The sequence below is a fragment of the Pomacea canaliculata genome, linkage group LG9 (genome assembly GCF_003073045.1).
Source record: "Pomacea canaliculata isolate SZHN2017 linkage group LG9, ASM307304v1, whole genome shotgun sequence".
Taxonomy (NCBI): Eukaryota; Metazoa; Mollusca; class Gastropoda; order Architaenioglossa; family Ampullariidae; genus Pomacea; species Pomacea canaliculata.
This window is the reverse complement of record NC_037598.1, coordinates 21,309,340-21,336,503: the sequence shown is the minus strand read 5'-3', so window position 1 is coordinate 21,336,503 and position 27,164 is coordinate 21,309,340. Positions and strand designations below refer to the sequence as shown.

At 38.6% G+C, this 27,164-nt stretch overlaps 2 protein-coding genes across 4 annotated transcripts; one reads left to right on the top strand and one right to left on the bottom strand.

Annotated features, from left to right (window-relative positions):
* Positions 1–1,936: 1,936 nt before the first annotated feature.
* On the top strand, positions 1,937–12,087 carry LOC112571592. Of its 2 annotated transcripts, none has more exons than XM_025250692.1 (18): positions 1,937–2,306; positions 3,148–3,319; positions 3,626–3,801; positions 4,021–4,127; positions 4,353–4,455; positions 4,986–5,195; positions 5,530–5,721; positions 5,902–6,081; positions 6,294–6,372; positions 6,940–7,108; positions 7,448–7,563; positions 7,805–7,992; positions 8,405–8,538; positions 8,952–9,093; positions 9,344–9,459; positions 9,869–10,069; positions 10,245–10,436; positions 10,760–12,087. In XM_025250692.1, exons 1-18 carry the CDS (start codon positions 2,201–2,203, stop codon positions 11,051–11,053), a joined length of 2,877 nt encoding a protein of 958 aa, XP_025106477.1. In that variant the 5' UTR covers positions 1,937–2,200; the 3' UTR covers positions 11,054–12,087. The 2 variants fall into 2 exon arrangements, with proteins under 2 accessions (XP_025106477.1, XP_025106476.1); XM_025250691.1 differs by having other exon boundaries at positions 1,939–2,306; positions 3,145–3,319.
* Positions 12,088–12,264: 177 nt separating this feature from the next.
* LOC112571591 (F-box DNA helicase 1-like) lies at positions 12,265–27,051 on the bottom strand. Of its 2 annotated transcripts, none has more exons than XM_025250689.1 (20): positions 26,909–27,051; positions 25,084–26,550; positions 24,491–24,618; positions 23,796–23,922; positions 22,854–23,065; positions 22,180–22,350; positions 21,372–21,469; positions 20,817–20,895; positions 20,184–20,273; positions 19,422–19,665; positions 18,857–19,022; positions 18,374–18,510; positions 17,678–17,774; positions 17,299–17,423; positions 16,333–16,396; positions 15,888–16,076; positions 15,342–15,437; positions 14,510–14,634; positions 13,434–13,559; positions 12,265–13,130 (listed from the first exon to the last, which is right to left on the bottom strand). In XM_025250689.1, exons 2-20 carry the CDS (start codon positions 26,497–26,499, stop codon positions 13,035–13,037), a joined length of 3,786 nt encoding a protein of 1,261 aa, XP_025106474.1. In that variant the 5' UTR covers positions 26,500–26,550; positions 26,909–27,051; the 3' UTR covers positions 12,265–13,034. The 2 variants fall into 2 exon arrangements, with proteins under 2 accessions (XP_025106474.1, XP_025106475.1); XM_025250690.1 differs by having other exon boundaries at positions 22,186–22,350.
* Positions 27,052–27,164: the final 113 nt, after the last annotated feature.

The window sequence follows — 27,164 nt, the reverse complement described above, 5'->3', positions numbered from 1 at the left end:
TATGCTTCATGGACGGCTATACCTCCAATATACCAACTATGCGTGCACTATTTGTTTGTGTGTGTGTGTTATCACGCGCTCTTGCTTTGGTTTTAATTTTCGCTTGCCTTTTTTTCCTTTTATGTTAAGATTGGCTGGGTTTTTTTCTTGAAGATGTCAAGTGGTCTGGACACCGATCACAAGTGAAGGAAACTTAATCTGATAGCAGTTTAAAACACCCCGCTTTCCTTGATGTGGAGATGCTATAAGTATATACTCCTTCGCACTGAAGTAACCATTTGCAACAATTGCAAGTGTACAAGTCTCGATTGGATTGTTGTTTTGATGTTGTTAATTTTTATAGTAGTAATTAGTAGTAATAGTAAAATATTTATAAAGCGCCCGCTCTTTGCTACAGCACTTATTTATGGCGCACACATAAAAGAACTCATGCACATACACTGACGCGAGCGCAACCCTCCAGGTTACGATAAGTGAGATACATTCTTAATACTATCTTTACGAAGTCAAAACGCAATATGTATGATACGTCTTTAATATTAGTTACTCCTATATGTTTCACCTTATCCTGCACATAAAACATGTCAAAAACACTTCCAAATAACATAAAACATCTTAAAAATATAATAGCATAAATTTAGTTCTGTTAGTTTAGTTTTGTTACGATGAACAGCTTGTCTGTAACTAAATTAATAGACTTTGTGTCAGCTCGTTTGTAAGTACAGACGTCCGTAACTGGGACTTTCATAAACAGAAGCTGTACCCATCTGTATCAAGGGGACAGAAAGAGGAACAAACTCTACCGGTAGTATCATATGTAGAACGCATTTCCCCTTGAGATGAAATCATCTGGGTGTGCACGATGAGACTGCGGCAAACATAAACTCAGTTTAATGGTGGTCACAATTTAAATGAGCACTGAATCGGTGCAGCACACTGGTTGTAGCTCGTATATAAGTGCACTTCATTGTTGTCACGTGCGTAATAAACATAAATAACAAGGTTGGGGAAAAAGGAGCCAATCAGCGAAATCAGATCTGTCATGTATGTTATTATTTTTTTCCATAGGAAGGAAGCACTTTCCAGACCACGTGGATATTACTTTATGTTACTTTACCCCAGAGGATCTTTGACATTAATTTATAATTATGGTCCCAAGGGTAAAGTAAAAATCTGTGGACTCAGGGAGGAGACAAAACGCTTGTTTTTGATTACCCAAAAATAAAGATTAACCTTCATGAATACGACCCCAGTCCATTATCGGCTGGCAACACTACAACATCTGTGCTGTAGCTTTTAAAAACCCTAGAACCGCACTGGAATCTGGAGGTTACTCATGAGCCAGTCAGTACACACTAAATATTTTTGAACAAAGCCATATCAAAGCAAAACCAAATGCAGATAAAATGTTGGATGGTGTGATGATCAAGATGATGACCCCTGACCTCCAGTGGCTCAGCCTTTTTTTTTTTTAAACAGGCCGTCAGACGAAATTGCTTGACGATCTCCTGTGAGTCCCACCGAATGACGTCGACTGAACGACAGTTGGTGAGCAACACCGGATGCAAGAGGCTGCTGTTCACCAAACATAATGACGACCTCTGACCTCGTGCAGATGCTGTATTAACCTTCTTGACGTTACTCGGCACAAGATGCTGTATGAAGACTGCCGACTCTGAGTTAATGTTAATTTGACCCTTTAGATAAATAAAAATATTCCAGTACAACTCCGGGTAATGTTCTGTTACCATGTGGCAGCAATTTGCTGAATGGAATGGGTTTTTCCCGCTGAGAAGGTTAATGGTTAATACCACTGTCTCAGGAATTGTAAATGTGGAGGGACTGTCGTGCTCATGTGTGTATATTCCTTCAGTGCACGCGAGAAGTGCACGAGCGAGTAAAGCAAGTGTTTGTGTGTGGGGTAAAGTGGGATGGGTGTGCATGAATGAGAGCGCATGCAGACTGCAACACGTGTCGGTGAACCAGATAAGAAAGTTCATCCAAGTTTAAATGGGTCTTAATGACCGGCTTTCAATGTAACAGCCCTGTGTGTATAAAATCTGAAGTCCCATAGTGACAATGATATCCCCGCTTTTCTCTACTACAGAAGCTTGAAAATAGACCGGAAATACACATACTAAGAGGCTGTTCCGGCTTCATCGGCATCCATTCTCAGGTCCTCTCGTTTCGCACGACAGACATGGAGGACACAACCGCTCCATGGGCCAGTCAGAGGGTTTTGATCCTCGTCTTTTTACTGTTGTGTGCTGCCGTGGATTTAGCCAGCGTTCAGAGTGTGGCACCAGGTGAGTCTGTTTTGCGATCTGTCCATTGAACAATTTCCTGATGCTTAAAAAACTCTGAAGACTATCTACATTATAACTTTGTAACAGACCGAAATCTGCGTCAGCTTATTTATTGTTTAGTGGGAAATCAACCTTTATTCACACTTGCCTTTGTAAACCTACACAACAAGGCTCTTCAAATATTTTTTAAGCAATCTGTAGACTCATCTGGTAAAGTCGAGAAAAATAATAATGTTAATTATTTGCTCGCTTTCTTTCTGGTAGCCATAATTACGATCTACTTTTATGGGGTCATAATTATGATCCACTTTTATTTAACGGCGATAAAGTCGTCGTTGTCATCATCATCATCAATCAATCAATATACCGTGACACTGTCACAAAATGAGTTGTCGCATCACTATCACTGACTGACGCGCACTCAACCTCTGTAACCCACATCTATGTCCTCCTCCCCGACAGTTTAGTTCCGGCCAGTGATATTTGGTACAGTGGATCTTACAGTAGCACCATGTGTCAGTGACAGCTTATTCCTCAAAATAGTGACATTAACCCTCCATGACCGGTAACCGAAATGATCGTCTGATTTTGGGAACACACTCACAGTTCACTGACTGTGCCAGAAACCGATGCAAAAATTATTTTCAATGTTCAAACTAAAAATGAAAAACGTAATGTGTTGTTCCCTTGCTTTCTGTCACAAATGAGTTTTATCAGAGAAAAAACTAGTCTATAATTATATAGTTATGGCATTTGGTGTTGCTAGGCAGCAATGCATAACTACAACTGTATATACACAGAGATATACACCGTAAAAATAATGTTACTTAAAATGCAGCAGGAGACTGCGGGGGGTACCTGGTAGCTGGAAGCGGGTATTTCGACAGCCCAAACTTTCCTGACCCGTACCCTGCTGAAGCTGATTGCCGCTGGACCATTCGGAGCCGCACCCCAGGTTCCAGAGTGAACATCAGCTCGGAATTCTTCTACGTAGAAGAGCAAAACAGTTGTTTGTGAGTACAGATACAGCAGTCTAATGTACTAATAATATTTTTCTTTCTTTTTTATATCTGTGCTGCTTTCTTTCTTTTTTTCTGTCTGTCTTTGAATTCTTTTTCTGATGTGGTTGTCTTCGTCGTTTGGGTTTTATATTTGCTTTTTTTTTTTTTTGTATTTATCTAAAAGCAGCTCATGTTTTAATTGTGAAGATTTCTAGCCATGTCGCATGTCATTTGAGCGCACAAAAAGACTACCCATATTTTTCTCGGAGAGTTTTTGACTGTTAAAGTCGCCGCCTTCATATTTTCATACAACTTTAGGTGGGACCGGGTGGAAATTCAAGATGGGGACATCGTCCATAATGCTGTCCAAAGGTTTTGCGGCACCCAGCCTATCCGCTTCCTGTCCAACAGTGATACTGTTTACATTGCTTTCTATTCTGACATCTCCAACAACGATGTGGGCTTCAGAATACACTACAGAGAAGTTCCATCAGGTAATAATTATATTAAAAATTAATTATTTTGTATCTGAATCCCAAGTATTCCCATTTTCCAGTCAGTGGTTGATATTATAGTCTTTATTGTTGATCTTTTTATTCTTGTATTTATACTTCAATTTATGCCTGTGATGAACTAGCTGAAAGTGTTTCTAAGCAAAGAATATACTTTATGCGTTCATTTAGGGTAAAGTCCTCTGTTTTCTGGTTTGTCAGACAGACCTGGGTGTAATCTAACGGTGACCGACCTGGCTGGAGACATTTCTTCTCCCTTCTTTCCGGATCAGTACCAACCTTCACTCACCTGCACTTACCTACTTCAGGTAAACATCAACCTGTTCCTTGTCCATGACTCTTTCTCACTCTTCCCTATTTCCATCCTCCTTTTCCGCTTCCTAGCTCTCTCTTCCTTGTCCGCACTCGTGTGTTCTTTCTCTCTTTCTCTAGATAGACATCCGTACTCAGTGCAGTAATTTTATCTCATATTTACCTGGACTACCATGGCTTTCAAGAAAGTTCACAGCTCTCTTGTTCCTCTGAATCTCTAGGCGCCGCCTGGGTATCGGGTGGAGGTAGAGTTCGACACGTTTCACTTGGAATCTGCTCCCTGTGTCTACGACTACATCGTCGTATATGACGGACAATACACAAGTATGGCCGGTGTTTCTCTATCTACATATCTTTTCTTTTATTTCACTCGAATAGACTGTAGACAAAACAACCTCTGGCACAATCTTGCAATAGAAGACGAGGACAAAAATGTTTAGTGCGTTTGAACCGCTCATTTTTCTCATTCATTTATTATCGAAATAACATTAATACTTTTCTTTACAAACTATTCATTCACCTTTCAAATTTTTTTCATACGTTCATGAAATGAAATATTTTTGCTTTTATAAGTTATCTATATATATATTTGGAATACTGTCGCTTGCTGTTCGCTTCCAGATATAGGTACCGTATGTAAAATAAAAACAACTAAGTACGACTGATTTTGAGTTCATGCAAACTGAAGACAATTTAGTATGGATGAGAAAGATGGCTTTCTTGAAACCTATTAAACATTCTTGTACATGAATTATATTCTTAAACTGGTTAACCTTACCTCTATAAGTACTAAAAGCTATAATCAAATCAGCTTTACAGTTAAACAGTTTTGTTTTTCCTTCCCCTCACTCCAGATTCCTCCCAAATAGGAACCTACTGCGGTCGGGAAAAGCCGTCATCCATTTTATCCAGCAGCTCCTCCCTGTTGATAATGTTCGTGGCAGACGACGCAGTGGAGATGACAGGCTTCAGTGCAGGTTATCGGTTCATCGCGCCTTCAACAACGATGACCACGCAGACGACAACAGCGCCCGCTCCACCGTTCCACTTCGAAGGCAACCAAGGCAATAGAAAATGAATGAATGAATATAAAATAGAAAAACAGGAAAAAAGAAATATTTCATGGTTGTGTTTTTACTTGGCAGAGGAGTAACAGACACAAAAGGACAAATACGAGTCCCCCTTTCCCTAAAAAAAAAGTAAAAAACGAAAATGTGACAATTCTTACAATCTTACAATTCCATTTCTCCTTCATAGATTTTAGTCTCAGTTTAAATTATCTCTTGGAAGGAGTGAAGGTAGGGGAAGGGTGATTTTGTGAAGAGGATGAATGATCCAAAAATAGACGATTTCCTTATTCATCTTCCCTTATTGAAGTGTATTTATTGGCACTAACAGAGTGCTACCAGGAGCTGACGGCAAGGCGGGGTACAATCACCAGCCCCGGGTTCCCCGACCCGTACCCGAACAACATCCGCTGTGTCACCATTCTCCGTAGCGGCACACCCAGTTCTTTTCTCCTGGAATTCTCGCTCTTCGATCTGGAAGACGGGGAAAGCTGTCAATACGATTATCTCAAGATCTCTGCAAGTGAGTGATGATGATGACGATGACGACGACGACGACGACGTTGTTTCAGCAATTTGTTTTTGTCACACTAGTCCTGTCTTCTGCTCAACAAAATATTGTGTACCTTTTATCATTTGCATCTAGTTTGCGAGCCAGTGCACTGATGCCACATGTCTGGATGTTTAATATTTTTATTTAAAGGTGTTAACAACGGTAGCGAGTCGTCACCTGCAGATTCCGAGGTTCTTCTCTGCAATAACGGCCCCAGTACAGGTGTCGTGACCCTTCAGGGGTCAGAGGTTCGCTTGGAGTTCAAGTCGGACCTATCTGTCAATGCCGGTGGATACCAAGGAACCTTTCTCATAGCACCAATAGATACAGGTGTACATTTCTGTATATCTGATTTATAAATACATACCTAGCTTCTTTGGAGGGGCATACCTATTTTGTATTTGGAGAAGAATAACTACTTTTTATTTTTTGAAGAAGCATACATAACTTTTGTATTTGCATATTTGTATAATTTATACATAAAAATGCCGATTTTTGTTTTTCGTAACAACCATGTCTACTTCCACTCTCTGTGTCTCCAGAAGGAGGATGCAGTGCACCTTGTGAAAATGGCGGCTCATGTGCAAGACAAGCTGTGGACGATATGCTATTCGTGTGGAGGTAATGTATGTGTGCTGACCACTTGCTTCTACACTGAGGTAGGACACCAGTAAACTTTCACTAGAAGATACATGAAAGACAGAATGATTTCAAAAAATTATTACCATCTTATTGCGTTCCATTACATGTGTATTACTATGCATAGATATTTGTACTTGTGTGTGTGTGAGAGAGAGAGAAAGAAAGAGCGAGCGAGACAGACACAGTAGGTCCAAGCAAAGAATTTTAACTCCAGACTGTGTACGTGTTTAATTTCTTTCGTTTAAATCCCAAATTTTTCTGTCGCTTGCTTGTCCCTGAATCAGTAAATGCCCCGAAGTGTTTGTACTTTCTAGAGCTCTGCAACAAAATTTAAGAAATTTTTTTAAAAATTATATACAACTGAGCAAAAGCAAACAACATCTCATCATCGTCGTGGGAAAAATAACTGAAGTCTGTGAACTTTCGGCACCAATATTTATTCAGGACATAACAAAAATGTTATTGTGACCTATACTGTACTTGAACCTTGTTCAACCCACTGATTTCAACCCCTGTAGACCAGAACTTTTCTCACATCTCCAACAGGTGTTTGTGTCACGAGGGTTTCTCGGGGGAGCGATGTGAAAAGGAGGTCGAGACTTGTGGTCAAGTCATCTGCATTCATGGCGTCTGTCGACCCGATCCCCATGAAGAGGGGGTGTTCTGTGACTGTCAGCCTGGCTACACTGGAGACCTGTGCCAGTTCCTTGTTCCCGTAAGTCGCATTAATATTTGTTGGCCTTTACTCAAAGACCGTATCGAACGGTTCGCATTTTTTTTTATTTTTTTTTTTTTAAGAATTTGGCAAAATATGTGTTTACTCTGCAAATTACAACATCTTTGGGGTAAAGTATCTTGTACTCAGCTTTACCCAATCGTTATTTAAAATAATGTTCACTTCATTAGACTTGTGACTCTTCGCTGCAACTGTCATGTGATGTAACCCTCGTGCTGTGGACAGCGCTCTATTTTTTAAGCAAAATATAAATAAATTTATACTAAATATTAACACTTGTTATTTTCAATGATCGTCCATACTTCTTGGCTGAAACAGGTGGAGGAAGGAGACGGCCTGGTGTTCACTAAAATTCCCGGAAACCTGTCGGTGAGCCTGGGAATCAGCATCCTGTTGGAGTGTGCGGTCAGTGACCCCTCGGCTGATGTGATGTGGTCAGTATGTCAAGTCACCGATCCAACAGATAAATTTAGCTCGTAGGTTAGGCGATTGGTTATGGGCAAAGTATACTTTGAAAAGTACTGGAGTATTATTCTGGGTATGGTATTTCGAAAGTGATCATTCCATGATGATGATTATTAATGATGGGATGGATGGATGATGATGATGATGATGATGAGGAGGAGGAGGAGGAGGAGGAGGAGGAGCCACAGAATACCACTGGTTATGTTGCAGGCTCTACAGAGACCGCATACTGACCGAGTCAGATCGACGGTCGGGTGTGGAAGTCCACCCCGGGGGTGTGGCATACATCACTGAGGTACAAGAACATCATGAAGGACGCTACACCTGTATGGCTGTCACCCCTACAGATCTTCTGGAACGTTCCATCTGGCTTTCCATCAAAGAACCATGCACTCTTCGTAAGTTAGTTCTGCAGATTTTTTGAACACTCATTCTCAAGGACCGCTCAGTTCCTATAGCCATTCAAGGATTGTTTTCCCAACAACCATGCATTCTCCGTAAAGTTAGTCCTGCAGATCTTTCAATAAGTCAATCACAAGGCCCTCATCACTTTCATTCAGTGATTTCTGCTTTTCTTTCTTTCACACAAGACATTTACAGACAGGACGAGACATACAGCACAAGATAAAATTATTTAAGTGACAACCGGTGATGACAGGTCTTAAAGCTTTTTTCGTTTCTCATTGATATGCAAAGAAAAAAAAAACGAACAAAAAATAAAATAAATACAAATATTTATAAAATAATATTAAAATAGAAACAACCCTGATGTTGTTGTGAAAACCTCTTGATGACCACTTTGCCGTTCAGCTGTCGAGAGGGCGCCTCAGAACATCACAGTTCGAGAAGGGGAGACGGCGCTGTTCCAGTGTCTCGTGCGTTCCGCTGACGTCACCATGTGGCGCAAAGACGGTGACGTCATCACCCAAGGACCTCGCAAACGGGTGAGGGGAGATAATTATCAGTGGTGTCAGTTATCACGTGATAATTACCACGTGGTGTCCGTCACCACACCTATATTAGAATATTACAAATAAAAGTTGCTAAATATAAAAACAGCGTGACAGGAAATAATACAAAGAAGACCGGACGAAATTTCTTGGACAGAAAGTGCATGCAGACGCGACTGCTTACAGTTTTAGCTCCTATTGACTTTTTTCTTGTTTTGTTATTACTTTTTAAGTATAAATCAACAAACCTGTGAACGGAAATTCACCTGAATATCTAGTTTTAAAAGTGGGTTACAAATATTTAGTCAAATTGAGGGATCTAGTGTTAAAATCATTCTTAAAAAAAGTTATTCAGTAAAATATCAATGCATACATTTTTAAAAAATATTAATTTCACCTGTCTGAAGATGCTGGTGAACAACTACCTAATGATTAACGAGGTGGTGGAGACAGATGCTGGCGAGTATATCTGCTCTGCGCGGGACCACAGCGGGTGCTTTGCCAAGGTGTCTGCTTACCTGACCGTGGAAACGGTTGGTCATGGCAGAGGTGAGAGCACCTTTAGTGGAAGGTTGTAAAAGACCGCGGGTTACTCTATATTATATATAGTATATGATGTTAGAGAGTAACAAATCCCAATGATATCAGTGTTTGATCTGAAGTTCAATACCAGGCCTGCAGCGCCACTAACACCCTGGTACAGTCCTCAAGTCCCCTCCAGTTGGTCTCCTTACTCAAACTTAGCATGTCAGCATCTCTCAGTGAAAGCAGCTCACGCTGAAGACACATCTTGTTGCAGAGTGTGGCCTGCCAAGGGTCAACGCCTTTGAAGGCCGCAGCTACCGTATCTCAAGTGGTCGAGAATCGCCTCAAGGATCTGCTCCATGGCATGTTATCATACGAGAAACAGTCAATGTAAGTACTGACGGATCTGCCTAGACACATTTTTGAAAAAAAAAAAATTGAGGTCACTAGCAAGCGTGGATGTATTAAAAAGCATTCAGGGTCTATCTGAAGTTTCTGACTCTCCTCCTTGAGTTGAATGTGGATAAGATTTTGGTATGGTCCACCAACATATGGATCAGTCCTTTGACTATATCTGGCATCCTTCCCAAAAAAGTGAACAGTAACGCTCATAAAACACTTCCCAGTGGAATCCCAATAAGAGCATTTTCCCTGACTCCATGCCGTTAATCGTCGTAGATAATATCGATAGTATTACTTTCGTCAATATTTGTGTAAGTTTTTTTGAAAATCATTTATCAACATTGTCGAGCAGTTAAACGATGCACTAACACTTGTTCCCGTCTGTGTCCTCTCCAAGGACTCTGCCTTCTGCGGCGGCTCGCTTCTGAACGAACGCTGGCTGGTGACTGCAGCTCATTGTGTGTACGAGTTCCAGGACATCTACCGTTACCCGTTCGATTCTAAACACATACGACTCTCCCTAGCTACCCGAAACTGTCGAGGAGAAGGGGGAATACAGCGACGAATCAAATCTTACATCTTACACCCGGACTTTGAGGTAAGTACCTGAGCCTTGAAGCTCTACTCTGACCTTTAACCAGTTTCTTTTTTCTCTTAATGCAAACAAAGGGTTAAGATTGATACTTAGAGTAAAAAAATAAACTGTTTGGCTGCTCAAGATGAAGGCTGGGTAGAACACGTTGACATCAAAAAGGTCGTATCTGTCTTCCTAGGGGTCAATATTCAACAACGACATCGCCCTGTTCGAGATGGACGAGCCAGTTTCGTTTTCCGACGATGTTTTGCCCATCTGCTTGGAGCGGGCAACGTTTGTCGAGGAGCTGCTGCGAGGAGGCAAGCTGGGCATCGTCACCGGTTGCGGCAACCTGTACGAGGAAGGCCGTGCACCTCTTTACCTCAATGAGGTCAGTAATCTTGACCTCATCAGAAGAACTCAAATCAGTTTATTGTATTGTGGGGGAGAGGACTAAAATGTCTTTTGTTTTGAGATGATAAGTGTAAAGTGTACAGCACCAAAAAAAAAAAAAAAAAAAAAAGAAAAAAAGCAGCGAGAGACGAGATCTGAACCCACAACACCATCCTCACTATATTGCTGACGATTTGTAGAAGATAAAATGAGTAAAGGTTTTATTTTTTTAAAGCACCGTTAAAAGTCGAATTCACGTGCACAGGAAGATTGGCATTACATTCTATCTACGTGATGGCGCCGTCATTACGTTGTGTGCAGGTCAAGCTGCCGTACGTGCCGCGGGAGGTGTGTGGTCAGCGCGCGCACGCGGTCAACGCCAGCTTCACGGAGGGCATGATGTGCGCCGGCTACTCACGCAGCATGCAAGGAGACGCATGCACGGGCGACAGTGGCGGCCCCTACGTCATGGAGTACAACGGCCGCTTCGTCCTCGTCGGCATCGTCTCCTGGGGGGTCGGGTGCGACCGCGAAAACCAGTACGGGTACTACACCCACGTGTCCCGCTATTACGACTGGATAACTGAAACGACTGGTGCCACCTCTAGAGGCTAACTGCCACCCAGTTTCCACCCAAACCCTACACAGAGCTCCCCCGCACACCCTCATCATCACCAAGTCATACTTTGGGGTATGTTTATACTGGCAGGTGGAAATGTGACACAGCCCATTGTTTACTGTTTGGATAAAGAACACTTAACAATTCAAACCGAGTAACCTTTTAATTTTCTCGAGCAATGTCTGTATGGATGAGGCACTTGTTTGCTGATGCTACAATCGGCCGCCATGACCCAACCTCCGTCACCGACTCCACATGAAACATCTCCAACCAACCATCCGAAAGGCGACTTTATATTTCCCCCCCAAGTTTCTGTCACGCATTCGCAGACCGTCTTTAGTTTGTCATTTTATCTAATTGCAGTAATTGAAGTAACTGGTGACTGATTCAGTTAAAGCTGCTGTAGTATGGGAGGCTGGACAAACGGTTCCGAATGTGAGGTTGCAGCGTCGATTTTATCGCATACTTTCTTCGATTTTCAAGTTTTTATTATTTTGTTTTCTTGTCATAGAGGTCGTGTGTGTATGTGTGACTTGTAAACTTCGTGTTGATTAGGACTAGGGTTGGGTACTTGTTTTTTATTTTTCTCCAGCAGAATGGTCGAGCTGGGAAAACAAAGTTTGGTAGTCAGCAACAGCTTTGGGTTGTTCCCGCACGTGCAAGTAGAAATGGGCCTCGTTAGGAAAAATATAGTTGCAACGGGAGGACAGGAGAGGGATGGAATCAGGTCTTGTAAGCGCTTTCGTCAAGGACATCTGCAGTGGGTACAGATCTCAATTGTTCTGGCCTGAAGTTCACGGAATTACGAAATGTCAGGTGCTCTTTACGGGTATCCAGCTTCACAACTTCTCCTAAGTACAACGGCAGCGAGAGTTATTTTTTTACCCAGGTCAAGCAACAATAGATGGTACCAGAATAAAACAAGCAATAACCGAAAAAAAAAAAATGGTTTGCACTGAGTTGATCCAAAACTATTGCATGGATTAGTGATTCCTTTTTGTGTGTTAAACCTTCATAGCAAAAAAAAAAATTACTGCATGCAGATAAACCTTCACCTTCAAGAAAAGTCAAATTTTTCATAGCTGACTCTGGTAAGATTCACTGTCTACATAAAAAATACTTTATGAAAATTAAACTTAACTGACAGAACAATTCATGCATGTCTTGTTATACTTTGATTTGCCTTCTTCAGCAAGATGTATAATTCACTGCAGTACCTTAAATCGCATGTATCTTGTGTATAGAAAGTGTTTAGCTTGCATAATGAAATAAAGAAATATATAACAGGTTGATTGGCTTTTCATTTTTTTATAGATCTTCCATCAAGTCACTGATTTACATATGTTCTTGCTCTAAGATAAATATTAGCTGGCATAACAATTAAAAAATTTTCAATGTTCTTACAAGTTTTATGTTATTTATTATTCAATTAACATTTATACATATTTTTACAAAGAAAAATTAAACTTTTTTTCTTAATACCTTTTGACATGCAAAAACTATATCTCCTGCCAAAATCAAGAGAGGGAGGAGAGGATGAGGTGATTAAAAGAACACAGAAAATGAAAACGGACAATTTCTGAAGATGAAGACTACACTATAAAGAGTAATTTGGACTTTTCATCATAGAGATGGCTAAAGTGAATCATGATTCATCTCTTTTCTTGACTACAATATGTACAATATGATCTCCCCCCTCTCAAACACATGCACACATACACAAATGCATAAAAGTCTACAATTGTGGAATTGTGAATTAGATGTCATGACTTACAATTGTCACAACAGTTTTCTACCAACACATTCATGAATAACATCACAGCCCCCATCTTTTCTATCTCAGCACTGTCCTTGTGTGTTCCAGCCAGACAAAAAAGGTGCAGTTTTGAAAATGTCTGTACACACTTCATGAGGATATAATTTTCAGCTGCCCTTATCAGACTGCTCTGGATTGCCTTCCACCAATAAGATATCTTTTCATATCTTGCACCCTAGTAAGTGAACAAATTCACTTTCATTATCCAAGAGCCATTGTGGGGAGTAAACTCCTTCAGCCCGCTCAGTTTTATTACCCTGTGGGGAAAAAAAAATTGCAGTAAGGTACTTGAAAAAAAAACAACTACCCTCACTCCATAAACTTGATTCTTAATAGCAATAATAATAAATTTATGGAAGTATAATTTTAAACAAATTTACCAGCATCATTAGCATACTGTGAAAGTGCAATTATAAAATAAACTTAAGATATTCCAAATAAACTTTAATTAAAAGTCATTTGAAAAACTTCTTAGTTCCAGTGCTCCTTTCACAACATTAATACGAGCATAAAATCCTATTTACCACATAAAAAAGCATCGCACTTTTGCACATACTTACCAAAGTAGTTTTAGGCCTGTAAAGTGTCAGAGTTTTAGGTTCAAATCCTTCTCCTGTCTCCAAGCAAGTGAAACTTATGCCAAGCTTTGTGAGTTCATCAGAAAGCATGGGCCATGCAAAGCCACCCTGTAAATAAAAAAAATTCACCTGCTGTACTTTTATGTACATACCTATGTGCATGCAAACATTCACTGAGTCTCTCTCAATCCCTTCTCCAGCTTTTTCTTCAAGTGAGTTTTTTATTTCCTTTGTTCAAGTGAGTTATACCTGCTGCAAATACTTTTACACCAGTAGGCCCCAAAGGTTTATGTTAATGTTCAGGTTCTTTTGATCAAAGTCCAAAGAGGTGTGTTGGGAAAGTGGGGTGGGGTGGGGTGGGGTGGGGTGGGGGGAAATGGATGTTTTAGGCCAAGCGAGCAACTAAACATATATCACAGCAAGGCAGCCAGAGAGATGAGATCTGAACCCAGGACAACCAGCCCTCACTGTATGAGGTGACAGGTCTGAACATTGTGCCACCAGACCACCCCGTCCAAAGAGGTGACAGTGTCATATGCAAGTTTTCCTTTTACTTTGTGCTGTTCTTTGTGGATAGATCCTATTTTGCAGTTTATTGTCTGGTTTGTTTGGTTTCACTTGTGTTTATTTGATTGCATCACTGGTTGACATCTCTTTTTTTGTATTGGAAGAACAAAATGTTTCAAATTCTAAGTGTTTTGGTGTGTTAGATTTTCACAAGAAAAAAAAAAGAAATAAAAGAAATTTTCCTCATGTTAGAACCCCAATGTCTTGGTCAGATTTTGTATTCCTGAGCCATCATCATGCTGTGCATTCTGCCACAGTGCGCTTTCCCTTCACAAATGGTACCAGTCAAGGGATGAATGAAGAATGAATAAATAAAAGAATGAATGAATAAATAAGAGAATGAAGAATGAATAAATAAAAGAATGAAGAATGAATGAAGAATGAAGAATGACTAAATCAATGAATGGTGTATAAAGACTGAAATGTTATAGGGGAAAAAGTAATAAAAGTAAGTAAATGTTACAAAGTGATTAAATAGAAATAAAGCTTACCCCACCATAGGTGAAAAGAATATAGAGCAGATTTGACATCATCAATGCATGCTTTGCCCGAGTCACAGCCACATACAGCAAATTTACTTCCTCAATAGGCAGCCTCAGGGATGGAATACTTGTCCCTGTAAAAATCAGCAAATATTGTCATTAGGTGGTGATTACTTTATAATGATATTTTAACAAAAATATAACAGCACATTTCATTGAAAGAGTTCTCAAATGCTGTTTGGTCTTGGTAACTGACAACAATGGCTTCTATTTCTCCACACGTAGAAAACCAGAAATGTTAGACAATGAAACCAAAAGAATTTTTTTTAAATATCATTTTCTTTAAAAACCCTTTCTTTAACTTCTTTTTGTGCTATTAGATACTAAATATATATATTGTGGTGGGTTTTTTTTTACTCTGTTGTTTGTTTAATCAAAACAGTGTAGGAAACAGGGGTAGTAACAGCACCAACAGCTGGTGTTCCGATTGCAGCAGGTCACATCATCTGTTAAGTGTGGTCAAAGCATTTAAGATATCAAGTCAGTCTACATATACACTCTCTTAATTTCCAACCCTCCTTCATTTTCTATTATTTTAGCACTCAGTAAGAATTTATTATTTTCTTCTCTATGCTTCTGTGGTTTAAAATCAGGAAAATTCAATGGATACAGACAACAGTTCCTTATTTACCACGCACTTTAGGAATCTGAATCAAAAAGAACCCTAAAACTGGTGTACATAAACTAACTTCATCAACTAAACTCAAGTAGGAAGGAGTCATACACTTAGCTAGCAGAGAGAAAACTGATTATGCTGACATCAATTAGTGTTCTGACTTACATTCTACGTCAGCCCTCGATTCAATGAAGTCATCAGTAATTTTTACAGTTGAAAACTCTAGTCCTTTAGCTTTGTGAACTGTGCTCAGCACAACATCTGCAGTCAGAAATAAAAGTTCTCATCCATAGTGTTATTGACAATTGCAAAAGAGTACATTTTTCGCACTTATGTGAATGCATGAACTACACCAAAAAATCTAATTACACATTCAGCAATAGCAATCTGGATGGTTGGAGACACATGCTTGGAATGAAGTAAATATTCTAAAAACCTGTTCAAATATGAATCTGACATAAGATATTCATTAAATTAAAAAAATTATATAATAAAAAGATACACTTATTTTTATAATACTATATACCTCATATGTATATACATGTATATACCCACATGCATTAATACGACACAAACTTGTGATTCACACACACACATATGCATACACAGTTGTGCTGGCATGCTCAATCTGGTGAAGAAATTTACATTTTAATGGCATCAAATCACCACAACATTCAAAAGAAAAAAAAAAAAGAATTTGAAAGTGTGCACCTGCTTGTGTAAGGTCTCTGACAGTCTTCTCCCTTATTCTTGACATACAAGCGGGCAAAATTTGATCATAAGTTTTAACGATCCGGATCTTGCCAAGCAGCTCATTATCAGTGGTCTTCTGGGCATATTTCTCAAGCTTGGCCATATTCTCGAAACGAGCTATGAACTTGCTTTTTATGTCTCTCTGTCCTGCAAATATTGCAAAGGAGAGAAACCATTGGTGAACTGCAAATATGTATCACAAGTATATAAGGCATTTTGCCAAGAATGTTTTATCCAGTTAAAAAACAAATATTAAACATTCTTTATGTGTGTTACTTTAAAAGTTAACATGTCCTTTCTCTACTTGTTGACTTCCTTAACTGTGGACGAACTTCAAAGAGTTCAGAATTGTGCTGCTCATACATCATTCACACACATTAAGGGAGTTGATAACTACTGCTACCTTCAGGCTGATGCAGCAGGTTGTAGATGTCTTTCAGCGTCAGGAAGTCAAGCCCTTCCAAACCCTACAAACAATGAAGGAATAATATGACCTTTCACCTCCTGTTCTCTATCATATTTACAATGGGTGACCAACAAACAGGATCAACATCATTTTGGAGATTTCCAAAGGCATAGTAACTAAGTTCATCTTCACAAACACATGACTTACAGACAAGGATGACAAAACTGGACTGATACGTTGCTACACTACTGCATTTGCAAATTATAGGAACATTACACAAGGATTTTGTAAGATTTATCTAAGTTACAGATGTGCACCCTGCAACAACCTCTTAAGGAATTGGTATTGAGAAAATGGGCCAAAGAAAGGCTATGATCTGGCAAAACATTTCTGTCTTCCAGTACTTACCAGGGGCCATAGTTATGAAGTAAGAGTAACCTAGGACAAGTCAGGAAGGGGGGAATAGGTGTTTTAGATGGAGCCAGAAGCTACGGCTATACCACAGCAAGACAGCCAGCCCCAGAAACAGATGCCATATGCAAAGAAAGAGCAACACGTCTGAGATGAGAGCTGAAGCTAGGACAGCCAATCTTCACTGTACTGGTGACAGGCGCTAACCACTGTACAACCGGACCACCTAAGGCAAGTTGGGGAACTTAAGAAGATTATTATTTCCAAAGTTATAAAGTGATGTCGAGATCCTAGGACATTTTGCAACCACTTTATAGTTATGACTCTAGACCATCTGTGGGGTCTAAACACCGCTTTAAAACTTCAGAAACAAGATGTTTGTCCTTGATTTCCCATGTAGAGCAGGATAAGGGATGTTGGAAAATTGTGTGTTCTCCCTATTCATTGGTCGATTCTGACCAATAGGAAGCAATCCCCTAGAATTTGGTAGCTCGTAGGGTGATCTCCAGATAGTCATGTCATCTTATGAAGTACGAAGAAAAAAACACTTACACCAACAAATGCCACCCGACATGGTACAGAAGAGTAGAAACACAGAAGAACTGCTTCACTGAAGACTGTATAGTTTGTCCGACACAGGATTGCTAATTGGCCAACTCGTTCTCCATTTACACTTCCTGAAGAACAGTTACCATTTCAATCCATCAATGATGATTACAACAGTATAACATACTCAAAGCAAGCATGTGTGTCTATTATATTCACATAAAATTCATGATGTGTAAAACCCAATGAAACTGATATCCAAAGGCATAACATCACTGATATTTAAAACAGTTCTCAATGAAATACCTTTCAATAAAACTTAAAACAAACAAAACAAAAAAACAAAAAAGAAAGCTCTCATAATGGTTTCATTTGATCCACCTACCTGGCTTTCCATGCCCTACAATGGTCTTTTTCTCAGCCTTCATTGTTTCCAGAATAATGCCTGCCATTCGGGAAATCTCAGGACCAAACCGAAAAGACTTTAAAAAAAAAAAGAAAAAAAAAAAAAGAAAAAAAAAAAAACAACAAAAATTCGTTGTGGGTGAAATGATCTCAAAATTGGATAAAAGTTTGTCTCACCTTTTACATGTTATAATCACTTTTTAAGTATGTTTGTTTAGAAGAATACAATCTGTAGACTTGTAAAATGCTTTGCAAATTTAAATCTCACTCAAACACACACACATTCATGAGTCAATCCAGCAAACCAGGGATAAAACTATATTTGCAAACTGAGGATAGCCCATAGTCCTGGAAAATCTAGGCTCAATATACAAAAAAAAACTTATTAAAAGTATTTTTTTTCATGCTCACTGCCAACAAAATATTTCTGAACCCCAGTTGATAAAGAAAGCAAACCTCCTTCTAACCTTAACAGTGACCCAGATCCAACCCTATTGCTATGCTAACCCAAACAAAACCTCATTCCAAACCCCAGTGTCCCCCACTCCAAAAAAAACAAAAACAAACAAAAATGCCCATTCGTCAAGCTGTGTCTTCACACACACTCACACATATTTCTTCTCTCTCTCTCTCTCTCTCTCTCTCACAACCTAACACAACAAATTCTGAAAAGTACCTGTGTGAGATAAAAGATATGTGAGTGTTGAACTTGCTGCATAGCGTTGACAGCACCACGGAAGGAGTAGATCTGCTGGTGCGGGTCACCAACAAATATCTTTGGTTGATGCTGGCAATGCAGAATATCAATAAGGGCTGCCACACAAAATAACAGTATTAATCAGTGAAAATAATAATATGATAATTTTGCTTTGTGGATCTGCTGTAACCGGGAAGGTTTCCTCAAACACTTGTCAAATGTTTGCATATGAAAATGGCATTATGAATTGTTTCAAACAATGGGCCTTGATCATAACTGTATTTATCAGCTGACCATTAACAGCACAGCAGTTAGTAGCCCAGGTTCAGCAAGTTAAAATCAATGATCGTACAGACTAAAAACTGTTAAAAAAAAAAAAAAGCATTTAAATTCACACACACACACACACAGAGAGACTGAAACCAAAAAAATGAGCATATCAAATCAACACTCATTACGTACCAGGCGTCAAGTCCTGAGCCTCATCCACAAGAATGACATCATATCCAGAAAGTTTTGGTTTACTCAACTGATACAACTTCATATATCCATCATGTGTCATCCGCACTCTTGTGTCCTGTAGATCCTTCATCCGATTCCAGTAGTACTCTGCATCTCTGGCATATTGCTGCATACAGGTTTGGAAAAGCATTTAAAGCCTTGTTGTGATCTTACTGACTGAACAGAAATAAGTCATCACATACACACACTGTTACACATCATCTTGAGTTTGATTGCCCTGATTGGGTTGTAATCTTCATTAGTTCTCAAAACTGCTTTAATAAAGTTTATGTGTGACTGTATGAGATAGGTATTCTTTGGGTCAGATGATCAGATGGATACAAATGTATGGTATTCAGGTGTAATGAGTTTGTGTACGATGTGTGCGTGTGGGTGGGTAGGCAGGGTGAAGGTGGGTAGGTGAGGACAGTGAAAATGCCATAAGCTTCCCCATCAAGGGCATCACGAATGCCCACTATTACTGCTGTTAATAATAATTATTAATATTATGAGATTGTGTGCTTACCTGCCTAACGTGAAAAGGGATAGGCTCAAAGAGCCCAGTCGTTTCACACATCTGTGTTTCCGGAGTATGATATACACTGATTTCCTCATCAGATGAAGCACAAAAATTATTAATGGTTTTCAGTACCATTTTTCCGCGAACGAAATAATTTTCTTTCTGACTCTTTTCCGTCTGTTCTGGAAGTGACATGGCAACATAAAACACCTTTAGACTGCCTATATTCAGTTTTTTTGCTGCCTGATACCTGCACACACAAACACACATTTCTTTAGTCAAAATAGTAGGATGACATATTATCATATGATAACATATGATACATCATGAAACCAAATATTGATCTGTATACTGTCATTAGCTGTGCCATGTAAAAGCAAGGAACCCAAACAGACAAAATTAGTAAGAAAACAGGACTTAGGAAACTACATTTATTTTAAACGGATACATCCAGGTTCTGCTGCAAATGGTGATGAGTGAGGCACATATTGGTTGTCCACTCTTGCACGAACTTCGTGTAGCTTAGAATATTAATGTCAATGATCTTCCCTAAACAGCATCATCCCACTTTGGCCCCTACTGTCACTCAAACACTTCTGTCCTACTCTCTCCAAATTCAAATGCATAAGAGAAAAATCCCATTTGCTTACCCTAGGCAACAGCATGAGCTTTGTGACTCTACACAACCGTTGTATGGTAGTTTGATGGTAAGTGAATGCTCATTACAGAGCTTTAAGCTCCGGCATTCATTACGAAAAGGCATCTTACCTTTTGCCGACGGCAGCGTATGCCAGACTGTGTGCTGTTTTGCAGGTAACATTAGCAGGAAAACACTTCTGGGCATGCTCACAGACAGATCTGTAATGCAGCATGTCTATACATTCACAGTCTGTGCATCCAGATGCTTAAACATGAGTATATGCATCACAATATGCTCACATACACATTCTCTATGCTCTCATCCCCAAACTTGATTATGTGGCAATGTATGTAATTGTATGTGCGAGCCCGCACACACACACACATGCGTGCAAAATGACCAAAACCCCCCCCCCCCCCCCAAAAAAAAAAAAAACCAAGAAAAACAAACCTTCATTATCTCTTCTCATTCCAAAAAAAGCCCCTCTAAAATGATACACATTTTATGTATTTATATTATATAAATAATATGCTTGTCATACATTTTGTGTTATAAACCATTAACCACAAAATAGCAATCCATCACATAATGATGTCTATTTAGTCTGTAATATCATTAGTGGATTTTGAAGACTGGACCCAAAAAACATTTCTCAATCCAGCTGTCAATACTGACACAGTTGTGCACTATGGACATTTCAGAATTATAAACTTATGAACCAACAGGGATAATTTATTTTTGTCGTTCTGTTCTGTACCCACTTGTTAAAAACAATAAGCAGAAATCGAAGGTTTGGTCTCATCTGAGAATATCGAACCAAAGTTGTGGTCTTGCCTGTGCCTGAAAATATGTTTGAACTTACAATGAAAAAAAAGGGCAAAGTTTTACAAATCTGCTAATACATCGATGAAAATGTACAGAAGACTGCAAGACCTCATATATATATACCTTCACATTACTATCCCTGAAAATCTCTTGATGTTTGAAGCCTCCTAATAAGACAGCATTCCAAGAACACAGTGAAGAGAATAAAAGAAAGATGTTTATCAACTTCATCCAGTGCATTATTATCATCTCATTTTCTTTTGTCACACAATAAAGATTCTGTTAGATATATATGACTTTATACCCTTTCACGAAATGAACAGTTTGCAAGCCTATGAAACATCTACATTAGTCTTAACATTCCTCCTTGTGTCTTCAAATCTGGTTCCACCTTTTGTCCATATAGTTCTTTATATATTAGCTATCATGAAGCTCTGATCATATTACACAAGCAATACCATGATTATGAAGCATTTACCATTCTCACCGACCTGCAAAAGCAATGATCTTCACAATGTCTCCAGGTCCAGGAGTGAACCTTATTATGCGCACTTGTTCATGGGTGAGACGCACTTTTGTTTCACCTTGACTGTACACAACCACAAGTTTTCAAAAAGATGGAGATGTAATAAACCCATTGATACCGGTCAAAGAACCAACTGACAATCATTCTCTCTAAAGACCTTAGAAATAAATGTGTACATTACTTCCTGTGAGGCTAGATGCTAACATACTTTATCAACACATAGTGAAATCAACACACACACAAAAACATACACACAGAGTAGTTAATAAAAAAGTTACAAATAATCATGGGACCACTCAAATTTTTTTATTGCCCATTGTCAAGTTTTCCTCCCTGTAATTTATTGTGACTTCTGTGCACTTGAAACTTTTACTACGTTTCTTCTCCTTGTCATTACCATCCCTGTGATCAATGTTGTTGCCACTATCATCTTCATCATCACATCCATTGCCCCAAAAATCATCATCATTCATAGGGAAGTGAAAATTCATGATATCAAATTTCAGAGATGGACTGTTTAAAAATCAAAATACTCTGAATTACAGTGTAGGGCCATTAAGCTGAAGTTCAGTAATCTGTGAATGCACTTAAGCCACGTAAAATGGTTGGATCCCAAGTTTTTTACACCATGGATCATATTGACCTGGACATGGCCTTTCAAACACTTGAGACAGGTGTTGACAGCTGTCAGTTGTAACTGATTCACACCTTACAATGCTACAAAATTAATCCGTGGTAAATCCACAAACAATCAAAGGTAAAGCATTGCTTACCTGTACCGTATAATGCTCTGCTGTCCGGAGGAGCTGTTCATTGCAGACTGAAGCATGGAATGGTTGGATATCGACAAGTTCTCAAACAGGTAAAGTGCATAAAACAGGTGATAGTGCATGGCACTCAATGCTGACCAGTTCTTCAGTTTACTCATCTGAATACACGTGATGCTGAAAAACCAATTATTATGTAGGATATTTTATTTTTAGACCATGGAACCAACCTTTTTTTTCTAACCTACAGATAGTCCCATCATTAACCAAGGACTTGGAAAAGAATATACTGCTAGCAGAGCACATAGACAAAAACAAATCTGTACATCCATAAGGCGTAGATGATTAATAGCATTAATAGCAACACAACTATGACAAAACCATGTTTTTACAATTGCATTACAATGTCTGAGTTACCCTATTTTTTTCCACTATATTGAACTTTACTGATCTGTACTTTGTAAATTAAAAAACAAAAACCAAGGCCAATGTATGTAATGCTCTGCCAAAGAGCTGTCAAAAATGTCATAGTAATGATTCTGAACTTTTGTTAGTAATTTTGTACAATTTTATTATAGATTTAAAGAAGAAAAGAGATCTGAAAGAAGCATGGATAATTTAAAAACATTAAAACAATTTATGTCATTCCCCACTAAGAAATAAGCTTCTACAAAACGAACCCTTGTTCAGTGTCAACTCTTGCAGCACAGTTGTGACTTGAACACTTCTGAAATGCCAAAAGAAATGTGGCGATGCAGTAGAAACACTCTATTATGTCTGTACATTGCACATTTGCCCTTGGAGATGTCAAAAGCTGCAGCACAAGTGTAGTTTCTCTGACGGAAGTGGCTACCATGGCAAGTGCTGTGATCAGACTCCAGGGGTTGGGTTCCTTTAAGTAGTCAGTTTAACATTCAACCTCAAAGTCAGACAATTTTGTATTCTATAATCTATTGATATTTCTTCATTATTATATCAAAAGTATCACGACCATTCTTACGAGCATTACATCAGTGGTTCTCAAAGTATTTTGGACAGCGGATCACTATACTAAAGTAAAAAATATGGCAGACCACCAAGGCCTAAAATCACTGTATCGTGAATTTTAAATTTAAATTGCTGCATTTGTTTCATTACAATTCAAAATTAAATGTACTTTTGGTACAGTAGTATGCTAACAATTTTACATAAAATTACATACTTCACAAAGTACACATAGAAATTAAAAATAAGAAAATGCATTGCACTACTAAGGGGTAACGGATGAAGCAGTTAAATGAAACAATGCTCGTGCTGTGACATAGAGACTTGGTAAGTGAGCGTTTTATGCAAATGAGCAGTAAGGCATCGATAAAATTAAAACTCGTGTGATATCAGTACTGGACTAATTAGTGTATCTGGCAATTTAAACATCACTTTGCTGACATGACTGTTAGCTGCGGACTACCTGACTTATGTGTGCGGCACACATGTGGTCCACAATTTGAGAACTACTGCATTACATAATATCCTCACATTTATAGTAAATTTCACTGATTTATTAGTTTTGTAGAAGGAAGAAAGGAAAAAGATAAGAAAGTTAGACAGATAGACAGGAAAGAATAAAGAAAGATCTCATTAACCTTGTTATGAAAGCAGTCTGGGGCCCTTTCTTTCAATAAGATGACAGCAGAAGTATATTTTGGATGCTGTTGCAGAAGTTCACATAAGTTGTTCTCTTTGCATAATGGCTTGAAGATTTTCATATACCTGGTGAAAGATATCAAATCTGCTAAAGTCGAAACATCAGAACACTGTCAAGGACCAGTCTGTGCCAGACCCAAATTTGACATAACATGAAACGCTGTTTAAGAAAGGAAGATCTATACTATCAAAGGAGAGTATAAATAAACAAAAAATTCTCAGACTCCGAGTGACCACCCTTGTGAAATGTTTATTATTTGTTAATAATGGAAAAAATATGTAAACAATAGCTCGAGCTTAGATCTAAGCTAAAATGAAATCTCTTGAGAGGGTTGAGCATAATTACAAACTCAACAAAAGCTTTTTTTTTAAGTACTTCACCACACTCTGAAATGTAGAAAAGAACAGAAAGTTGAGAAGTTACTAACATGCAGCCAAATTATGTGCATATTATAATTTCATGGCATCAAGTTCAGAACTGTTTATTTTACTACATAGAGATTCATAATGCTTGCACTAACAGACACTCTTCGCTGCACCTTTATACAGTTTGCATCACATATCTGTCAGAGCATACACTAGCTAAGCGTACATGCATCCAAGCATACAAGTATCCACACACGTACAACCATACCTGATGAGACTAACAAGCCGAACAGAAGGTAAACACATGTCATTTTGTTTCAACAGATTCTCAATGGTGTTTCTAGCCTCTGTCACATCCTTCTTCAGTCGATGGTACAGCTTTTTCCAGTAAATAAACTGACCAGGAGCAAACAATCAGTGTATTAGCCAGCATGCATGCAAAATGAAAAAAAAAAAAAGCAAAAAAAAAAAAAAAAAAAAACCACACACAACAAACAAAAAGCACTTAGCTAAAAGTTCAAAATATTTTCCTCAGTTTTATATCATTCACAAAACAGCACCCTGCCTTCTAACAAAACATGCATGCATTCGTGCTCACATACTGACACAGTGGTTTATTAAAAAAAGAAATAAAAACCAAGCACATTTTAAAATGTTTTCCTCACGAACAATATAGCATAAAGAAGTGATCACAGTGAAAACCATGATGAAGGTGATCATAGAATGGTTCATTAGGACACTTCACCTCATCCCATCACAAAAATGAACCATCTCTAAAGTAGAACGAACCAAGGGAGCATAAGATAAAAGGGAAATAATCTGAGTTATTTTAAAGTAATTTTAAATAATATAACCTCATACCTTGGAGTTCGAGATGACATCATTCCAGTAAAGGCACACTCGATTGGTATTGAGAAGAAGATCAAGCATAGGAAGGCGGCAGAAAATATTTTCCACTACATCTAGCGGTAGCTGCTGAAAGTAGTTCACTGCCTCAACCTCCACTTTACTTTCCCCCAGCAGGCCATAGGTTTTCCCAACTTCAACTGTACTTTTCATAACTGGCTTGTTTGGCGTGGGACAAGATTCAAAGTCATCTTCATCAGTAACAAGAAAATCTCTACTTGTGGATGGTGTGACTGTAACAAATTGCTCTTGAAGTTGCCTAGCAGAATAAGATGTGCATGATCCAGTAAAACTTGTTTTTGAGTTAGATTTTTCCTGTGTCTTCCTGCAGCCTGGTGTTCTAGATTCTTTAATCCATTTCCGAGTTTTTGTCTTTCTAGACCTTTTTCTTTTTCTTGTCTCACAAGATAATTTTTCAGCAACATCAGTAGAATCCCTATCAGAACTCTGCTGCCTGCTGAACTTCAACATTTTGTCATTCTTCTTCTTATCTAAGCCATCTGTACTGTCATCGCTGCTGATTATATACACAATGTCAGACTCACTCTTGACAGAGGAGCATGTTTCTGTTGACATCCTACAAGTTAATTCTTTAGAGGTGCCTGGGAGAGTTTGATTTTGACTTGGACTGGTGAACTGTACTGAATTTGTATGACTTGACACTTTTGACAAGTTACTTTTGTGTACTCCATCACTGCTTTGTGAAACAGGAGTCATAAATTGTTTGATTGATCTCTGACCAGGAGGAATCTTTGACTTCTTTGTACATGGTGCAAAGTTTGTAAATTGTGCACCTGAAGCACTGGAGTCTAAAAACTTTAAATTTGTGGGGGTAGCAGAAGAGGAGCTTGCAAGACAACTGGTCCAGTGTGTACTTGGTTGACTGTATACACTGCTGGCTGTTGTGAATCCACCTAGATTTTTCAAGATGTGTTTGTCATTGTCACTACTTTTAGTAAATTTTCCTTTACTTGGTTCATTAAGTTCACTACCTGAGCTAAAAGAATCCCTGTCTTCAAAATCCACATCCTCAGTTTTCATCTGCATATTCCCAGTTAACCTCTGCAACAGCTGATTTGCCTTTTCTGTAGTTCTATCATTTAAAGTACATGGAAGAATCTGGCCAGGGATTTGAATTTTAGATGGTGCAGATAGTGATAAGTTTACTTGAGTTTGAAATTTTTTATGCCTTCGATGAACTGGATAAAGATTTCTGCTTGGCAATTGCTTCTTAGCTGATGCTGCCAAAGGCTGTCGCAGCGTTTCAGTTCCTTCTTCTGACTGACTGTATGCTACACATTCTTCTAATCCTCTATGAATACGTCTTTTCTTTTGAACATGCTCATAACTTTGGGTGAATGTATCATCCATAGTAGTGATATGTGTTAGTAACAAGACTGACAACTCTGATGCTGCAAAAACCTGAAACAAGGATTTTAAAATATTGTGAAGCAGGTCGTACATTTATTGACAAGCTGTGTTGATTTTTGAACTGATTCTCATGATTCCACGGACAGCTATATACTATTATTAGTTTAAACGCTTTAGCAACGTAAAATCTTATAAATGTCTTTGAGTCCTCTTGGATCAGACAAGACTAAGGACACGAAGGTATAATATCAACAAGGGAAATTTGTCGAAGGCCTAGGCTGGGTTGCATCGGTTTTCGTAATCTCTTAAAAACAACCATTTCTCCACTAAAATTTAATGTTACTTCTAATACCAACATTCACCACAGTTCACATGTGTTACTTTCCGTTCATATCATTTCCATACTTACATTTTACTTTATAATACTTTTTTCAAATGAAACAAACATCTACAGATGAATCTACACATCGTCAACATTATATCGTTTGAAATCTTCTCTCGGAGATACATGTACTGCCATGATATCACTAAAGACGTTTAAAAAGTATATTACTAACAAACTTAAAACATACTTAGGTACAGATAAAACAGATTTAATAATTATATACAAATATTTATTTGGATTATATTTTAATTAGTTTAGAAGTAAATGTAACTTTTCACAT

What these genes read in the sequence shown, in the direction of transcription:
- LOC112571591 (XM_025250689.1), bottom strand. Translation starts at nt 26,499, where the DNA reads ATGGATGATACATTCACCCAAAGTTATGAGCATGTTCAAAAGAAAAGA. An exon ending in TACGCTGCCGTCGGCAAAAG is followed by an intron (nt 19,666 to 20,183) that starts GTAAGATGCCTT and finishes TTGTGTGTGCAG; the next exon opens with GTATCAGGCAGCAAAAAAAC. An exon ending in GGCTCAGGACTTGACGCCTG is followed by an intron (nt 18,511 to 18,856) that starts GTACGTAATGAG and finishes TTTGTGTGGCAG; the next exon opens with CCCTTATTGATATTCTGCAT.
- LOC112571592 (XM_025250691.1), top strand. Translation starts at nt 2,201, where the DNA reads ATGGAGGACACAACCGCTCCATGGGCCAGTCAGAGGGTTTTGATCCTC. An exon ending in AACGGTTGGTCATGGCAGAG is followed by an intron (nt 9,094 to 9,343) that starts GTGAGAGCACCT and finishes ATCTTGTTGCAG; the next exon opens with AGTGTGGCCTGCCAAGGGTC. An exon ending in CACCTCTTTACCTCAATGAG is followed by an intron (nt 10,437 to 10,759) that starts GTCAGTAATCTT and finishes CGTTGTGTGCAG; the next exon opens with GTCAAGCTGCCGTACGTGCC.